The sequence below is a fragment of the Choristoneura fumiferana genome, chromosome 13 (genome assembly GCF_025370935.1).
Source record: "Choristoneura fumiferana chromosome 13, NRCan_CFum_1, whole genome shotgun sequence".
Taxonomy (NCBI): domain Eukaryota; kingdom Metazoa; phylum Arthropoda; class Insecta; order Lepidoptera; family Tortricidae; genus Choristoneura; species Choristoneura fumiferana.
In genome coordinates, this window is record NC_133484.1 from 1,975,212 (window position 1) to 1,995,114 (window position 19,903).

The 19,903-nt window shown below is 40.6% G+C and overlaps 2 protein-coding genes across 3 annotated transcripts; both read right to left on the minus strand.

Annotated features, from left to right (window-relative positions):
- Positions 1–46: 46 nt before the first annotated feature.
- LOC141434560 (glutamate dehydrogenase, mitochondrial-like) lies at positions 47–13,789 on the minus strand. Of its 2 annotated transcripts, XM_074096991.1 has the most exons (12): positions 12,928–13,789; positions 11,933–12,056; positions 11,169–11,276; positions 10,611–10,703; positions 9,633–9,719; positions 9,176–9,342; positions 7,447–7,584; positions 6,680–6,841; positions 5,966–6,170; positions 5,164–5,306; positions 2,984–3,064; positions 47–237 (listed from the first exon to the last, which is right to left on the minus strand). In XM_074096991.1, the coding sequence occupies exons 1-12, from the start codon at positions 13,171–13,173 to the stop codon at positions 121–123; spliced, it is 1,671 nt and encodes a 556-aa protein (XP_073953092.1). In that variant the 5' UTR covers positions 13,174–13,789; the 3' UTR covers positions 47–120. The 2 variants fall into 2 exon arrangements, with proteins under 2 accessions (XP_073953092.1, XP_073953093.1); XM_074096992.1 differs by lacking the exon at positions 2,984–3,064.
- Positions 13,790–13,874: 85 nt separating this feature from the next.
- On the minus strand, positions 13,875–19,718 carry LOC141434561 (phenylalanine--tRNA ligase alpha subunit-like). Its single transcript, XM_074096993.1, has 6 exons — positions 19,317–19,718; positions 17,468–17,822; positions 16,286–16,563; positions 15,759–15,899; positions 15,042–15,249; positions 13,875–14,131 (listed from the first exon to the last, which is right to left on the minus strand). The coding sequence occupies exons 1-6, from the start codon at positions 19,587–19,589 to the stop codon at positions 13,911–13,913; spliced, it is 1,476 nt and encodes a 491-aa protein (XP_073953094.1). The 5' UTR covers positions 19,590–19,718; the 3' UTR covers positions 13,875–13,910.
- Between the last annotated feature and the right edge of the window lie 185 nt (positions 19,719–19,903).

Below are 19,903 nucleotides of genomic sequence, written 5' to 3' on the forward strand. Positions count from 1 at the left end.
TTCCGGATTCTATAGAAGTCCTATGATAGTTCAATAATAAAATACCTTCAGCAAAAAAGTTTGTATTTAAAACGTTAATTATTAACAAAAACTTATATTATTTCGCACAGTGTCAAAGCCTCATAACGCAAGTCCATGCTCGTCATAAGTTAGGAATATCTTGACTATGGAGGTGATGTACGCGGCTGTCCGGACGTCCAGGCCGAGGTTGAATTCTTTCGCTGCCCGCATCACATTCTGTGGAAATATTTTTGTATTGTATTGCATTGTAAAACTCGCAGGCGTTACTTTGCGGAGGTCCATATCAATGAACTAAAAGAATTTCCTTGCTCACCCGCGACCTTACGATAGCTAAGCTTATGCAAAATATGCGTGTTCATGCAGTTCCTCCACCTCCACACTGTAAGAACACACACAAATCACACAAACCCATCTATCACCACCACCACACTACACTGACGCGTTTCGAACTCAACCAGAGCTCATCTTCAGAGTGACACAACCGTACACCATGCTACCAGTTGTTAGTTGTTGTTGTTGTTATTTACACATATTCGATACACATAAAAATACATTAGATGGAAAAAAAATAACATCGAATAGTATTAAGTGGACCCCACTCAGCATAGTGTTACGGCAAGCCGCAACGCTGTTTTTCAGTGGGACCCATTTAAAAACATGTAAAAACATACAACACACTATGACGACACGAACGCCAGCGGAAGGAAGTTCGCAACCGGAAATAATGGCAACACTCGATCAGTTTAACCATTTTCGAAACAGTTAAACCTCAACAAGTCAAACCAGGATTGTAGTGTAATATTTACATTAATTTCAATAATAATGATTGATGATTACTGTAGAGAAACTTGTTATACTGTGATCAAGTTATAGGTTGAGGGCGCTATGGTGTAAATGGGTTTAGCACCCTCGGTAAGGGCTCTTACACATAAACAGGATACGATATCGTGTCGTGCTTCGACGCGGCCACGTAAAGTCGTGAATCCACGAAGGAATGCGCCGTAATTTTCCATGATATGACGTCGCATTGTCAAACAGGCTGCATTGTCATGCAGGTGGTAGGACCTTGTGCAAGGTCCGCCCGGATTGCTACCACCATCTTGCTTGCTAATCCTGCCGTGAAGCAGCAGTGCTTGCGCTGTTGTGTTTCGGCGTAGAGTAAGACAGCCGGTGCAATTACTGGCACTTGAGGTATCCCATCTTAAGCTTCTAGGTTGGCAACGCATCTGCAATACCCCTGGTGTTGCAGATGTTTATGGGCGGTGGTGATCTCTTACCATCAGGAGACCCACTTGCTCGTTTTCCATCCAGTCGAATAAAAAAAAACGTTGCCGCGCCGTTGACGCGATATCGTATCGTGTTCATGTGGAAGAGCCCTCAGTCGAGAGACCTCGTGTCTGACCGAATATTCTGTTTCGGTTTCGGCGAGCTTAATTTCGGTGTCAGTAAAATTTGCCGAAATTAGGACCAGAGCCGAAACTGGGTTTGATGGAAGTCACCGAAGAATAAGCCGTCGAAGTACGTTTCGGTTTCGTTCGAAACTGGTACACAAACCAAAATACAAATACAAATTTCGGTTTAAACACTAAGGAGATCCCGGCTAACGCAACCGAAAAACTTTTTCTAAAAATTATAACTCCCTTGGTACTCGTACTACAAAAAAGAAGAAGATTGATTTATTTGCCAACATGAACAATACAGGATAGGCACACAGAATACAAATAAGCAATAAACTAATAAAGGATGTGTTTGCCAGTCCCTTGCACTGTGTGGCAAAAGGAACAGGCTCAGCTTATGCTGCGCTTGCTCAGAAGCTGCCAGCGCTGGTTTTCAGCCTGCCCCCGTTGACAAAGACCCAATGCACACCGAAAGCGGGCGCTGCGTTTGGCGTCCACGAATAATTGTAATATTTCGTTTATTACTTAATTCAGCTTCTATCGATGATATTAGCACTATACTATACTGCCAGCGAGCCATTCGCAGGTAGCGTTTTGGCTGCGCAATGAACGCTATTCGTGTCCAAAACTTGCCAAAATGTGAAACTTACTAAATCTACATCTAGAAGGGGACAAATTGACGGATAATACTCATATTATATTAATTAAAGCGCATATTATCACAAAGCTATGTCAAGTAAAACAATAAATTTAAAAAATCAAAACCCGACTGCGTTCTAAAATACTAATAAAAAGATGAAAACAAGACGTGGTCTAGAACTCTGTTAAGTAGCTAACTTAAACTTCAACAGTCGGGACCCATTAGGTACAGATACTAAGAACTTTTGAGCTGGTCGCGATTTGAATGGGTCCCGACTGTTGAACTCACAATTTGGCTCAAAAAACCCGCTATTTTATTTTTTAAGAATTTCATGTACCCAGTGTCACTCGCGTCATTAGGACGAATCCAGTGACGTATCTTTTATCAAAATCGGTTCAGCCGTTGAGTAGGTAGTTATGAGCGGACATAGGAATATACATACATACATACGGGTCAAACACATTCCCTCCTTCTTCGCAGTCGTGTAAAAATGAAGAACTACCTTCTGAAAATCTTTTTTCACAGTTGTCCGCAGTGGGAAAGCTAATTGGCTAAACAGTTTTTTGAAGGTGCAATCCAGATCGCAAAGAGCGAGGAGCGGTAGATTTTAGGGCCATATCGTTACACGAAAATATGTTTTTGTGACCGAGATGTCAGTTCTGACTGACCACTTACTAGAATCTTGGCCCTAGGTAGATACATGATAACTTTCCTCCCTTTAATTCTTCTACCTACTTTTTTTTTAATACCGAGTATGATCCGCTTTCGGTGTGCTTTGGGCTTAACATTGAAATAGGGACACAGTACATTAACGCGCCTCGATTCTAAATATAAACAGCCCGTTAATATTGCAAAAAAAAACTAAATAAATACACCCAGCCAATGTATTCAACGGCTAAGAAAAAAAAAAGTTCCATAAACATACGTCGCAAGCGTTTTCCATAGAGTACTCCAAGCTCGCGTTCACTAGTTGCGCCTCACCGGCACCCGACTTTGACTGGAAAATCTTATAAATAGACGACATTTAAGTTTAATTCACGTTATTTCACGTTATTGGTATATTGTTAAGCCCAGACACCGAAGGCGGAGCGTGCACGATGCCGGCCAAGAATGGCGCGAAAGCAAGCTTTCATTTTGTGATTTTTTTTTTTAAATACAAACAAAGAAAAAAAACATTACATTTGTACAATGTCCAAATGTTTGCGCGCATGTGTGTGCCCTCTGTAACATATTTGCAACCGATATTTTTTTTAACTATAAAATGTGTTGCCACCTATATTTTTTATTTGCCGCCATTTCATGCTGCCACGATCCGGCTCAGGCCTGAAATATCCGTTTTCCTAAAATGTATTTTTCGCAAAATGTCTGCTTTTCAGAATGTCAACACGTCTTTTGCATAATGTCAGCTTCTCAAAATATCAGCTATATAAAATTGCCTGTCTCCAAGACTGACAGTTTTTGTATAATGTTCGCTTTTCAGAAAGTGCTTATTCTCAAAATGTCTGCAACCTCAAAATATCCGCCTTCTTATAACGTTGGCATTCCAGAAAAGTCTCATTCCCAAAATGTCTCTAATCATGTTCTTCAAATTTCATCTTAATCGGTACAGCGGTTTAGCCGTTAAAGAGTAACAAACAGACAGACTGAGTTACTTTCGCATTTATTAGCATTGATTTTAGTAAAAAACTAAACTACGAAAATCCCTTGGAAAATTGTTTTGAAAATAAAGCAGACATTATGGGAAAACAAACATAACAAGACTATAGCCTATTTAAAAAAGTGATCATAACGGGAAAGCAGAAATTATGGTAATGCTAATATTATAGGAATGTAGATATTATGAATAGACGACTTCCTGAGATTGTACACCTTTTAAATATCAGACAATTTGAGAAACCTGACTAAATAGAAGTGCTAAACATTGTGAAAACGCAGACGTTTTGAGAATTGTACAATTTACGAAAACAGACATTTCAGGCCTGAGCCCACGATCCGCTGGGCCTGCTGTAAGTTTTGCTGTGGGAGTCCTGCGTTTTTTTTAATTCTGGCACACTTTTATCGCGGACACTAATATTATAAAGAGAGATTTGTTTTTGTAACAGATAAACTCAAAAACTACGTGACAGTTTATTCTTTCACCTACAGTATATATTATCACAGAGTAACTTTTTTTTTTTTATTCGACTGGACGGCAAACGAGCATGTGGGTCTCCTGATGGTAAGAGATCACCACCGCCCATAAACATCAGCAACACCAGGGGTATTGCAGATGCGTTGCCAACCTAGAGGCCTAAGATCGGATACCTCATGTGCCAGTAATTGCACCGGCTGTCTTACTCTCCACGCCGAAACACAACAGTGCAAGCACTACTGCTTCACGGCAGGATTAGCGAGCAAGATGGTGGTAGCAATCCGGGCGGACCATGCACAAGGTCCTACCACCAATAAACGTAACGTAACTTTTTATCCCAGGAGTGTTTCAAACTCTTGCAGGACATAGATTAATTTGCGTCCAGTATCCATATTATAAATCAAGAACGAGATTCTTCTTAGAGTTCCTCACAAATCAGATGTTATTTTCTATTCTAATTATTCATTCTTACAGTACCTAAAGTGAAATAAGTAATACACAGTACATAGGTCAACACAAGGCGCGTTACTAGTACGCCGAAGGGACCGCCCCGCATTCGGTGTGCTCAAGGGCGCAGTTTCTTTCAAATTAGCTGCAACCAGTGTCAGATCTACGAATTTATCGAACCAGGGCAAGAGCGAGAAAGAACGATCGGCTTGACTCGACTCTGCTTTTGTACAAGTTTTTAATACCTATGGCCTCCCAAGAGGAGGTGTGTCAAACCTGAAATGGCATCTCTGAGTTTTTGAAATTCATGTGCGGGATTACATTCGAAATTAACCGCAAGCTTTATGGTAAAGGAAAACATGGTGAGCAAACCTGCCCAAACCTGTGAAGTAATTCAATAGTGCGTGTGAATTTCCCAATCCGCACTGGGCTCGCATGGGAACTATCTAGCTAGCTAGCGTAGGCTCTAACAGTGGATGCTCTGCTGATATGATGGTGGGAGAAAAAGGATCCAGCAACAAACATACATCGCAAGCATTGCTCATGGAGTACTCAAGCCCGGAGTTGACGATGTGCTCCTCGCTGGCGCCCGACATCATGGACTGGAACAGAGGAGTCGGCACAATCTCCGCATCCACGTTGCACTTCCTTAGTGACTTCTCCACCGAATCTGGAATAGATTGAGATTAAAATGTTAAACCTGTCCTTTTATTTTGCTTACGGTTACCACACTTGGAAGAAAACCACGTCTGTGTGAATCATGTCCATGTGTGTTTTGAAACAGTCGCCCGCTTTAAATTCTATAAATCAGAATTATTATCACAAACAGCCAACTACCACAAGGCACAAACATCCCTCGGCTGAGAACTCATAAGTCGAACTAGTTAGGCTAGGGATGTTTAAAACTTATTGGAGTCCCGCCAGAATTTGATGTTGAGTTTCCCGAAGCTGTCATGATTCAGGTTCTTGAGGAATTTCAAGTAGGAAGACAGTGAGATGCAAATCCGTATTCGATCTTTCGACCCTCAGCTCGTAGGTTTAGAGATGTTTAAAACTCCTAAGATTGTTTTTTTACCCAAGAGCGCAGTTATTGGAGTCCCGCCAGAACTATTATAACCCTCGGCTTGAGAGGTCATAGGACGAACTGGACTAGGAAAGTTTAAGAATTCTAAATTCGCATCTAACCCTCAGCGTAGTATTTAAGCTGACACAGTTCAGGTTCTGGAGCAATTCCAAGTAGGAGACAGTGAGATGCAAATCCGTATTCGATCTTGCGACCCTCAGCTCGTAGACTTAGGGATGTTTAAAACTCCTAAGATTGTTTCTAACCCAACAACGCAGTATTGGAATCCCGCCAGAACTTGATACTGAGTTTTCCGAAGCTGACGTGGTTCAGGTTTTTAAGGAACTCGAAGTATGAGACGGTGACGCCGCCGGCGTTGGCCAGGAGGTCGGGCAGCACCAGGACCTTCCTCTCGCGCAGGATGACGTCGGCTGCAGGGGTGGTCGGCCCGTTTGCGCCTTCCGCTATTATCTGGATATTAGTCAATATTGGTTAGTAATGATCACAGTAACAGTTAAGTACATCCCAAACAGGAAACTCTTCGTTAATTAAAAAAAAAAAAGTATCATGGGACACTTGACACCAATTACCTAGTCCCAAACTAAGCAAAGCTTGTTACTATGGACACTAGGCAACGGATAAACATACTTTTATAGATAAATACATACTTAAATACATATTAAACATCCAAGATCCGAGAACAAACATTCGTATTATTCATACAAATATCTGCACCGGCCGGGATTCGAACCCGGGACCTCAAGCATCGTAGTCAGGTTTTCTAACCACTTAGCCATCCGGTCGTCCGGATGTGTTAAAAGCAAGATGCCCAACAAGCAGGATGTCTCAAATAAATAAATATCTGATACGACTCTATTTCTAGAGCCGGTAGGACGCGTCAGATATTTTTGCACACTGCTGTGGCAGATATTAATGCAGGCAAGTTCATTCTGTTTCCTCGAGTGTACACACAAGCTTACCTTGCAGTTGACTTTACCCGCATTCTCGTGGTTCAGAGCTTTCTGTGCGGCGGCGAGGACGAGGATGTCGCACTCCTTGAACAGCAGCCCGGCGTCCGTCTCCGCCGCGTCGGGGAAGCCCTTGGCGCTGCCGCGGTTCTTCTCTTTGTACTTCTGGAGCGCCTGGACGCAGGCGGAGAACATTCATTAATTACGTGAGGTATTTAGGGAGAGGAGAAGAGCACTAAACGAGACGAGATAGTGACATCTGTTGTGATAAATATAAACAAACTTAAAAGACGTCTTAACGTGTCAGTATCATTTCATCTAAGAAGCAAGTGATCTATTTTAATTATATGCCTCGAAGTCGACAGAGCGGAGCTCCTATTCCGCGTGGCTGAGGCGCTTCGCACCTTGATGCAACTCTAACCTAACCTAACCATGTTTATTAAAGTTTCCGACACAAACAGGTTAGGACATTACTTTTTCGACCACTTGCTACTCAGACCACCACTTGGCACTTATACCAGCTTTTTACACGAAGTGACACCATAAAAAGGTGAAAGTTCTCGAATGGCGTCCGCGGACCGGGAGACGAGCTGTCGGTAGGCCTCCAACAAGATGGAGCGACGACCTGGTTAAGCTCGCGGGATCGTGGTGGATGCGGAGAGCACAAGGTCTGAGTGGAGAGCCTTGGGGGAGGCCTATGGCCAGCAGTGGCCGTCTTTCGGCTGACATGATGACACCATACCGTCCTAACTAGCAGAAAGCTGAAAACAGACTATTACCACAGGGTCAATGCCCTCGCGCTTCTCGAGGTTGCAGTCAACCTCCACAACGCCTATGATCTTGACGCCCTGCTGGTGCAGGTATATGGCCGCGTAACTTCCCACATTGCCGAAACCTTGCACGATAGCCGTTTTGTCCTGTGAGGTTTAAAACGGCTTAATCTATATCCATACTTATATTATAAATGTGAAAGTGTGTTTGTATGTTTGTCCGTCTTTCACGTCGAAATGGAGCAATGGATCACCTTGTTTTTTGGCATAGAGATAGTTATGATAATTATGGGACAGAGAGTGACATAGGCTACTTTTTATCCCGGAAAATGCACAGTTCCTGAGGGAACAGCGCGCGATAAACGAAACCCGCGCGGACGAAGCCGCGGGCAAAAGCTGTCGTGAATAAAAATTTATATATTTAAAGATAACACACGTCTTCAATAGACTTTAGCTACGAATTAGCCCGAAACATGTCGAGCTTAACTTGATTGAAGACGTGTTATACCTAGTGCCGTCCTCGAGGACGCGTGATGTTGTCAAAATTAGACATTAATGACATTGTAATAAGAACCACGGCACGCGTCATCGTGAATGTCTCTACCTATATCTGGTATAGTATCATTTAGTGAAAAATTAAACTATGAAATACCGATGTTTCAATGAACTAAAACAATCGGTGTACTGCCGTTTCGGCAAGATATTTTTCGCCAAATTTCACTTCCCAAAAAACTTATCGCAGTAACTTCATTTCCCAAACGAATCTAGCATATTTACATTTCGCATTTTATTCATTTGGTCAAATTATCATTTGGTATAATTTTACTTTGTCAAATTTTATTACGACAAACGTTTTTTTTTTGGCTAATATTGTATTCCAAAAAAATGTTTGTTCAAAATGACATTTCGCACAAACCAACCACAGAAACCAACTTCTACCAGAAAAGTAGGTTAGATTAGGTTAGACCTGCTTCTTCCACAAAAACGAACTGCTATCAGAAAAGTAGATGAGATTAGACTGCGTCCCCCACAGAAACGAACTGCTACCAGTAAAGTAGGTTAGGTTAGGTTAGAACTGCGTCCCCCCCAGAAACGAACTGCTCCCAAAAAAGTATGTTATTATGTCATGCGATATTTTGGGAAGAGTACGTTATGCCAAACGATACATTTGACTAAATAATACTTGGTAATATGAAACATGACCTTGGTAATATGAAAAAAAGTATTAACTGTAAAATTGCGATAAGTTTTTTTGGCAAATGATTTTTTTAATAAAATATTTTGGGATGTGATACTTTGGGAAAAGTTTTTTGCCCATACATTAGTAATCCAAAATAATCTGCTCACCCGTAACCTTGTGATAGCTACGTTTATGCAAGAATGTGTTCACGCAGTTCCTCCACCTCCAGAGCAACACAAACGTAAAATGGTGAACGGTTGTGTTGCTCTGAAGATACGCTCTGGTTGAGTTCGAAACGCGTCAGTGTAGTGTTGTAGTAGTGATAGATGGATTTGTGTTTTTGGTGTGTGGAGGTGGAGGAACTGCATGAACACACATTTCTTACATAAACGTAGCTCTATTATAAGGTCGCGGGTGAGCAAAGTTATTGTTTTAATTACCGAGGTTTCGACACGCAAAAATTTCAGTGCAATAATAAAACCTAGAACGAATTAATTTCAACGTCCAAAGCTACTTCAGGGCTAAAGTAACAGGATCTTACGGTGCATTCTATCTCACCTTAAAACCCGGGGGGATGCCAATGAGCGCCATCCATTCCGGGTGGTGTATGAAGATGTTAATGGTCATGAAGACGCCTCTGCCCGTGGCCTCAACTCGCCCGTGGATGCCTCCCCCGTTGATAGGCTTGCCAGTCACGCACGCTGCTGCGTTTATGTCGTTGTAGCCTGGAATTGACAATGTATTTTTAGGGTTCCGGAGCCAAAATGGCAAAAACGGAACCCTTATAGTATCGCCATGTCCGTCGGTCCGTCCGCGGCTTTGGTCAGAGACTATCAGTGCTAGAAAGCTGTAATTTTGCACAGATATAAGTATGTTGCAACTATGTCGACAAAGTTCGAAATTTGCACTTTAGCGTTAGGAAGAAGGTAAGCGATCTTGACGTGTCTTTTTATTGAAAAACGTTCTTCTAAAAAAAAAACGAAGTACCTATATTCACGCCATATTGTCGACTCACCTAAAGTTTTCACATAAGTATCGACAATCCAGGACATTTCTCTTCCGGATGTGTTCATGTCTGGCGCAGGCACGTCTATACCCGCTCCTGGAAAATATAAAGGTTATTGCAAATAGGTTAATGCATCTAATTACCTAATCTAACCTAAAAAATCTAATTAATCCATCAGTTACAAGAAAATATTAGACACGCATTTTTTTTGGTCAAACAAGAGATGATGAAGAGTATCCTGTTAAAGCTCAGCATGAGGGGCCACTCCGCACCAACCTACAGTCTAAAAATGGTGGGCTGATTTAGCGACTCTTAGCTCCATCTAGTGAGCAAATATAGAAACTCCAAACCCCACATCGCACCATCGAAGTTTCTCAACTCGGGCGCATATATGAAACTTCCGACGCTCTCCCTTCGGTCTTCGGTCTCCAGGCGTACCATCTGTCTGAAGAGAGATCTCTACTCTACTGTGATCGTGACACGCGACTACATTTTACGCTATACCTACGGGAATATTCACGAAAAAGTACCTTTTCTTTTTTTTAATTTTGGAAAAAATATGATTTTTCCTACTCAGAATCAAGAGCACAATCGATTCAGATAGTTTAAAAAAATGTCCCAAAAAAATAAATGTCAGTTTTGTGTTTTTTCATACATTCAGTATGGGCGTCACAAAACTGACTTAGAAAATTTTGTGGGGGGAGCTCCAATAGAGAGATCTCTCTCCAGGCAGGTGTTATGCCTGGGGACCGAAGTCCGAAGGAAGAGCGTCGGAACTTGTATATATACGACCGCGTTGAGAAACGTCGATAGCGCGATGTAGAACATGGTCGGAGTTTCTATTGTTGTTCACTAGATGGCGCTAGGAGTCGCTACAATTTGTATGAAAAAATTAAACCTATTTTGAAAGGCAACTGTACTCTTTTTTTTAAAACGCCTAACTATACTCGACACTTTATATTCTACAGTGCAGTGCCGTGTACAAACCTATGTAGTTTTTCTTGGCCAGCTCCAGCGTATAACGGCGAGTTATCCTCTGCAACTCCGCTACGGTATACTTCTTAGGGTTTATGCAAACTCCTGAAACACTTCTTTAATTTTAACACGTTAATTATATCTATAATCATCATCATCATCTTGGCCTATAAATGTCTCACTGCGGGGCACATGCCTCTCTGAATCGGCTTCGGGCGTAGTTCCCACGGAGGGCCAGTGCTGATTGGGAACTTCACACACACTATAAAATTTATTCGCCGATGTGTGAAGGTTTCCTCGCGATGTTTTCCTTGACCGTAAAGCACGTAGTAACTTTCAAATGTTCGCACATAAATTCCAGTTTCATTTCGACTGCTGGATTTCATGGTTTGCGGCGGTAAAACCTACAGTTAGACACTATAACTTAGGGCCTGTTTCGCCACTTGCCGTCTAACTTTAAGTGTCAGATAAAAGTAATGCCGTCTTTGTTTATTCAGACAAAACAAACAGAGACGGCAACACTGATATCCGTCACTTAAAGTTAGTCTACAAATACTGAAAATTACTTACCGCCCTTGGCTCCTCCGAAGGGGATGTTCGAGCAAGCACACTTGTAAGTCATGAGGGCGGCCAAAGCTTTGACCTCCTCCAAGTTAACATCGTCTGCGAACCGGATGCCTGGAATTTAAGCGGAAAAAAAACACTGTACCTTTTATTATTGAGTGGCAGGGTTTCGCCATGTCTGTCTGTCTGTCTGTCTCTGCGGCTTTGCTCAGGGACTATCGATGCTAGAAAGCTGTACTTTTGCACGAATATATATGTAAACTATACCGATGAAATGGTACAATAAAAAAATAAAAACTTTTTTCTCATCCAATCTTGTAGCTGCACGTTGGATGGGTCTTTTAAATTTGGGTTGCTAAAACGATTTTTCGATTCAGTGATTTGTTTGCAAAATATTCAACTTTAAAGTGCAAATTTTCATTAAAATCGAGTGTCCCGTCCCCCTCCTCTAAAATCTAACTAAACCGGTGGGTGGGAAAATTTGAAATATTCAGGATGGTAGTAATACCTAAACTTGGAATATTCCGTACAAAATACGAAATCCTTAGAAAAATATTACTTAATTTTTCGTAATGGCTACGGAACCCTATTTTGGGCGTGTCCGACACGCTCTTGGCCGTTTTATTATTATGATAGGGGGGTCACCTGATGAAGGAGCAGGCGGGTAACCTGATGGACAGCAATCACCGCCGCCCATGGACATCCATAACATAAGCTGAGTACCAACCAAGAAATTATCTGATCACCATTGCATTGCATCTAGTACCAACCTCCTTTGCAAGGCAGCCGATGCACGCTGTGCTGCGAGCGGTATCCGTTGATGATTTCATAGTCGCCATTCTTACGCTGCAGGGGAAACTCGAACTGCAGCGAGCTGTTGCACGAGCCCATCACCTGGAAAGTTGCTTTGATACTTTACTGAATCACACTTTACGGAGCTCCATATAAATCCTACTAAAATTATAAATGCGTGAGTTTGTGAGTGATTGAATAGGTATGTTTGTTAATCCTTCACGCTGAAACGGCTGGACGGATAGAACATACTTAGGCTACATTTTATTCCGATATTCCCACGGGATAGGGATAAAATCTCGAAACAACAACCGCTGGCTTAGTCATGAAATTAGACATGATTGTTTTCAATGTAACGTCAATGAAAACCACAATTTAACTTTCGGGAACTCCCATGGGAATTATTAAAAATCCCAAAATTTCAATTCAGCTGCTTTATCTAATGATTTACGTGTGCGAAGCCGCGGGTAAACGCTAGTATTATTAATGCGAAAGTTTGTGAGTGATTGAATAGGTACGTTTGTTAGTCTTTCACGCTGAAACGGCTGGACGGATTTGGATGAAATTTGGTATGTAGATAGCAGGTCATCTGGAATAAAACATAGGCTACTTTTTATTCCGATATTCCCACGGGATAGGGATAAAATCACGAAACAACAATCGCTGGGCTTCGAGTCATGAAATTTGACATGGTTATTTTTAATATAACGTCAATTAGTGATTTTGTTATGTTTCTATCTATGTAATGAAAACCACGGTTTAATTTCCAGGATTCCCACGGGAATTTTAAAAGTCCCAAAATTTCAATTCAGTTGGTGGATCTAATGATTTACGTGTGCGAAACCTCGGGTAAACAATAGTGAACTTTAAGGCCCAACGCTAGCTGACACGGCTACGTACGTACGTATTTGGTGTTTTATTTCCAATCTACCCTACGCCGCCACTGGTAGGTGGCTATCTATAGGTAACTTACCTTCAATATCCCGGCAACCCTCTGCATCCTCTTCTTATCACTCAAATGCGTATGTTTCTTCAGATATTCTATCAGAGAAGGCTCGACGACCTTCACCGCGTGATGATAGAAGTACTCCACCATTTTAAAAAAGCTGGGATCAGGATCAGTGGCTATTGGAATCAAGTTACAAGGGATCTCATAATGCCTTACGCTTATCATATTGCATTTAAACGAGCGTCTGCGAGCAATTTTGGTTAAAGACATTTTATAGTATACTATTACTATTTAAATATAAAATTATTTTAAAATAAATGATTATTACAAAACAACAAAAATATTTTCTTGATTGACGTTGTCGTTTTGAAACGTGTTGGCTGCCGTGCTGCCGTAGCGCCACGAGTTAGCAGCGGAAAAAACCATAGTTAAAAAAAATTGAAAGAAGGTTCATCACACTTATTTTACGTAAAGGTATAATGAGACTTCATTGAAATTATTACTTAAGGCGCGTTTCTATTAGAGATGTGCCAGGAATATATTTTCATCATCAACATCTAGGTATAGTGGTCAGCTTGTCGGGCGTGAAAACAAAATTTACATTTAAATCTTATTTAATACATATATCGAGCATGCCACAGTGTTGCGTAGTCTTGTTTTGTTCGGATAAAGGGAGGACAAAGGTTTCCGAAAGACAAAACTGTTTCAAAACATAGACATCAGTACTTATACTCTTTGATAGACATTCACTGCCCCGTAACGCATATTTGCCATAATTAATTTCAGGTATTGAAAAATATTCACAAAATTATAAATAAACCCGCGTAGCTCACTCAAAAACAGTGACATTTCACTTTTCGGAAACCTCCCGCTACACTAGCGCCTCTAGCGGCGAATTCATACGCGATAGCCCTCATTAAAGAGGACGTAGTTACTCACCCGTATAATGGACAAAAAATATTAACAAAAAACACATTGCTCAAATAATTTATTTTCCAAGTTCAACATTACTTATCAAGCCTGCAGATAGGGTTGTTGTAGACCATCTGAAGGTCGACCCTTGGTCCCACCAAGTCCCGAATGTTGTTGAGTCCGTATTTGATCATGGTGGGCCGCTCCAGGGACAGCCCCCACGCTATGACGTTCACGTCTTCCGGCAGACCCATGGGCAGCAGCATTTCTGGGCGGAATACTCCAGAGTTGCCGATCTCGATCCATTTTCCTAGGCCTGGAAAGGGAAATAAGTGTCAAAGTTTAAACATCTTTATTTGACAAAGTTTTAATATGACGCAAAGCTCTGCGCAGGAGGCGACACTAGCACAAACCGTAAACAAACCGCTATGACGTCAGATCTCTTTTACTCTGTGCCCATGACGGATCATGCATGACCTACGACGCATGACATATCGTCACTACTTTGAAAAAATCTCGTATCTAAAATCAATATGTCAACAAAATTGAACCTTGATGTAATGTCTATAAAGTTCACTCAGAAAAAATATCTATTTTGAGCTGCGAGTTTATTTAAAAGTAGTGACGATATTTATTGTGTACCAAATAACGTGATATTTGCATTAGATCGATAGTAACTAATCCATAGTAATACTAATATTATAAATACGAAAGTATGTGTTTGTATGTTTGTCAGTCTTTCACGTCGAAACGGAGCGACGGATCGACGTGATTTTTGGCATAGAGAAAGTTTATGGGCCAGAGAGTGACAGGCAATTTTATAACAGCGCGCGATAACCGAATTCTACGCGGACGAAGCCGCGGGCAAAAGCTAGTAGAGCTATATTTTCAAAAAAATATTTAAATAATATAGTTATTATGGGATCCTACGGACATTTAAAAGGCATTTAAGACATTCAAAAAACTGTTTACGGTTCGTGCTAGTGCTGCATTCTGACGGCAGGACATTGCAGTAATATTCCCTATTTAGGCTATAAAAAGCACTTATGAATGTCTTCGTCGATGTTACTATCGACATGGGAATATGTCGATATTTATATCGGTATATTCCTATGCCTATTTTTTTTTTTGCTATGTCTGGTAACATTTTCAGCTGTCAATCTTGTTCGCCTAATTCTGAACTCGAGTATCGTAGATACATAGTAGACTATATATATCAAGTTTACCTTCATGGAACGCAAAGATCTCCATACTGGGTTCAGTATAAGGGTTATAGGCGGGCTTGAACTGCAGCCGGCGGAACCCTAGCCGCTGGAAGAAGGCGTCCAACACGCCGATCAGGTCCGCGAGCCCCAGCCCGCGCTCCGCCATCACGCCCTCGACCTGGTGGAACTCTGCCAAGTGCGTCGCGTCCAGCGTCTCGTTACGGAACACCTGGAATCAAGTAAACCACATCATTAAATAATTAAAACTGGCCAAGAGTATCTCGGACCATGCTCAGTGAGGTTAAAGAAATAAGACGTCAAAAAGTATACCAGCAAAAGAACGTATCTCCACTTCCGTCCTTTTGTTGAGAAGCACAGTTTTGTCGGCAATAACTATATTTGCAATTAAAAAAGGGTAAACAATCTTGACGATTGTTTTTATTGAATAATTTTTAGAAAAAAACTATTATGTACTTATAATACCAAAACTATGTAAATGATCATTATTGTCCTTGCTACATATGTTACATATTTGCTGTGTGTGACTTATTTTTCAAAAGTGTTTTTCAAAATAGAGACACGTCAAGATCGATTACCTCCTTTCTAATGCTAAAAAAAACGAAGTATATGCTATTTATTATAATTTCGCAAACTCAGTCGCGCGCGACTGCGAAAAATTAAGATTATTGCTTCATTCCCTGATATCCCTCTGAGCAACTGCTAGTAGAAAAATGTCACCTTGTCGATGCTGAAATACTTCTGCGGGGTGAACTCCTCCTGCTGCGCCAGCTTGTACAGCATGCGCGCGCTGACGGCCGTGGTGTGCGTCCGGAGGAGATTCTTCTGCGCTTCCTCGATCTTCCAGTCGTAGCGGTATCCCTGGAAGAAGATCAGGATAACAGCATGCTAGTTTAAAAACCTAATGGGCTTATCTACATGGCGGTATATGGACGACATCACGCCGCCGGCGGGCGCGGGTCGGGCGCATCGTCACAAATAGAAGAAAATAATTGAATGAAGTCGACAAATATCCTTTATAAATAAATAATTATATTAGTTATTTACAATTACACAAAAGTTAAAACAGCAAGCATTCAATGGTGCGTGTGAAGTTCCCGATCCGCATTGGGCCCGCGTGGGAACTAAGGCCCAAGCCCTCTCAATATGAGGAGGCCTCTGCCCAGCAGTGGGCCGTATATGGGCTGAAATGCTGAAAAACAGCAAGAGTTACTTAATTACTTTCAAAAACTATTACATAAACCAACCTGTGACCCATAGCCACCTTCGCTGTGAACCTTCTTAACCTTCTCCAAATATTCCATAGGGAACTCCGTACTCTTCTCCGGGGAGAGTATGAAGAATGTATCATGAGCATCTCTGGCAGGATGCTGCTGCGGTTGGAACAAAGCATCGAAGTTCCAGAAGGAACTCTCTACGTAATTGTTTGTTGGCATCTCGGAGAAGCCCATCTCTAGAAAGATCTCACGGAACTCCGAACGGACTTTCAGAAGTGGGTGGAGATGCCCGCATTCCGGAGGTTGACCTGGAAGTTTGTAATTGGTGTTTTAGGCCAAGATTAGATTAGATTAGATTAGATTATTTATTCATTCAGTATAAAATTACATCATAGTTTGTAAATGTCAAAGTTACGAGAATACAGGCTTACAGGGTTTAGCTAACAGTTTAGAAGATTTATGATATACAAGGTTATGTAAAAAAAAAAAACAAATTTACCTGCACACAGGACCGAAAATACAAACTGAGACATGGATGCACAGAAAAACCAGAAAAAGAGACCAGCACTGGGAACGAACCCAGGTCCTCAGCAATCCGTGCTGCGTGCTATAACCCCTACATCACCGCTGGACAGGAATCTAGACACGAATTTTTCCTATGCATACATATCTCAGGCTGCTTATTTCTACTATGCTACTTAAGCTGCACACAGGATTTAATTTGAATAATAACAATTAGGATTAATAAAATATTCCTTCACCATCCATACTAATACTAATATTATAAATGCGAAAGTGTGTGTTTGTCCATGTTTCACGTTGAAAGGAGCGACGGATCCACGTGATTTTTGGCTTAAAGATAGTTTATGGGCTAGAAAGTGACATAGGCTACTTTTTACCCTGGAAAAATGCACAGTTCCAGAGGGAACAGCGTAAAATAAACGAATTCCACGCAGGCGAAGCCGTGGGCAAAACCTAGTAAATAAATAAATTAAAGAAGAATTGAAGGTAGTTTTAAGTGACGGTTTTCAAAGATTGTAAAATATTTGTGGGAGAAATAATTGAGAAAAATAAAATTAGTATGGTTTGTTAGTCTTAACATTTTAATGTAATGGGTGTGTTGCTCTAAGGATGAACTTTGGTTGAGTTTTGAACGCGTCAGCATAGTGTGGTGGTGGTGATAGTTGGGTTGTGTGCTGTGTGTGTGTTTACCTAAGGCATCAAAGTTGTAAGGCTTGAACTCCAATTCCTTCCACAAGCCAGTTAGCAACATTTCACTTGTCAGGTCCGTCTCTAACTTCTTAATGCTGGTAGCAAACTGCGGTCCTTTTGATAACAAGAAACTTTTGATCGTAATCTCCTGAAGCAACTTCCGTTTTTTATAATCATTTCGGACATTATCAGGTAAATTGTCTATTCCTTTTTTGATTTCATTTAAATGGTCTTGCACTGTGTCTGTGATAGAATCGACTTTTCGTTTGACTAATGGTGCTCCTCCAGACTTGTCTATGGATATCCAACCGGATGACATTGCTTTACTGAAGCCCACCTTTGCGTTTGGTATTATCTGAAAATGGGAAAATAATATTTTTGAATAATAATGTTAAGACATTCACAAATGCTATTGTAGTGCCAACGGTACACGGTACACTACACCCTGAAATTCAGTAAAAAGCTGCAAATGGTGTTAAAAGCATGAAAATCGGAACGATTAATCTTTAGGCTATACAAATCAATTTGACCCGTAGCACGAAAAAAAAAAAAAACGAGGAGTTATGACGTCATCTTTTTTTTAATGGAAAAAATGTACTGAAACCTATTGTGTGTGGTATATAATGAAAGGGCTAACTAAGCTGATTCCAAAAATATATCACAACATTATATGGGTAAAGACAAAAAGTTGCACACCATTAAAGCTGCGTTAGCAGGTAGTTATAATTTTAACTTTTTCCATTGTGACACAAAAGTTATCCATACACATGTATGATTAATTTTAGTGTCACAATGTAAAAAGTTAATGGAAATTATAACAACGTGCTATGCTAACGCAGCTTTAACGGTGTGAAACTTTTTGGTCTTCCTTCACCCATATTTCAGTCACTTGTTTTAAATTAAAATAAAAATAATTTTCAAAACAATGCTTGGTATAAGTTTGGGCTCCTCCAGATATAATATGGTTGAATCATTATTTGTTAAATTACCTAAAATGATATGTATATTATTGTATCTATATTTAGTTTTTTTTTTTTAATAATTTGCCACTCCCTGACCGCTTCCCATTCTTGCTCGCTCGGCGGCCGGCGGCGCACTCAGTCACTCACATGCTAAATGTAAATATTTTCAAAATTACTTTATAAAAAAGTTGCCAAATGTAAAGCAACCAAACCAAAGTTAGTACAATCGTCGTAAATGTAAGGCTCGTACTACAAATGAAAAGCTTCATGTGCTCTCAACTTTACCAACAATTCATACTTATCTCATTCTCTATATCAACTTGCCCCCCCTGGGCCATCGGCTGGCGACGCCCTTGCAGTTAAAATATGTTTATCTGTTGTCTAGCACCCCTATTACAAGCTTTGCTTAATTTAGGACTAGATCAATTTGTTGTTTAATGTGTTTTTTTTTTTATTTGACTGGATGGTAAACGAGCAAGTGGGTCACCTGATGGTAATAGATTACCACCGCCCATAGACACCTGCAACACCAATGGGATTGCAGATGCGTTGCCAACCTAGAGGCCTAAGATGGGATACCTCAAGTGCCAGTAGTGATATTTTAATTTTTATTCCTATACTGTTATACTTTGATATAATGCATTTGCATCAGCACTAGAAGCAAGATTAGTCTTATTTAAAGCTCTATGATTGATGAGGACATGTTTACTAATAAGAAATACTTCTAAGTTCATTTCTATTGCCAAAAAATAATTTAGTTCACTCATATACATTTAATATACAATAAGCATAAGCATGTCTACCAAAACAAGTTGTTATCAAAAACGTACACTCGAGAATCCTTATCAATTTCGAAAGTAGGTAACCAAAACCATTTTATCTTATACCTTCATTAACTCTGCTTGTGCTATTCCGTTTTCCGGCACACCTCTGTATAGAACAGCTTCATGGCTCCCTTTTTCAGCCACAAGCAGCCCTTCTTCAGTCAGGTCCCATTTCGTACTCTTCGCAGTCTCAGACACCACCATCTCCAATGCCTCAAGACTTTTCACTGCTCCCACAATTTTTTGGTGATCCTCACCGAACTCGCTAGCTAACTTTAGAGTGTCCACTTTATCACTCTTCTCTAGATAATGCAAAATCCTTTCGTTTAATTCCATTTTGTGTTATATATAGGAGTTTTAGGTTACGATACAAGAAACGAAACTACTCCGGTCAGCCACGGCGAACCAAACCAACTTTCATGTGTCAATGTCAAAATTTTCAACAGCTGTCGGTTGTCAAAGAGGTAGGGATGTGCTAAGAATTTACTTTTATCGGTTTGATAAAAAATCGGTTAAGGCTGTCAAACTCGTTACAAGTAATGATAAAATAGTGAAGTGATCATTCAAAGCAGCAATAAAAAAAAGAAAATTGAGGAAAATAAAATAATTCATTCCCAATCGTAATATGTGATAAAAAAAGACATCGTCAT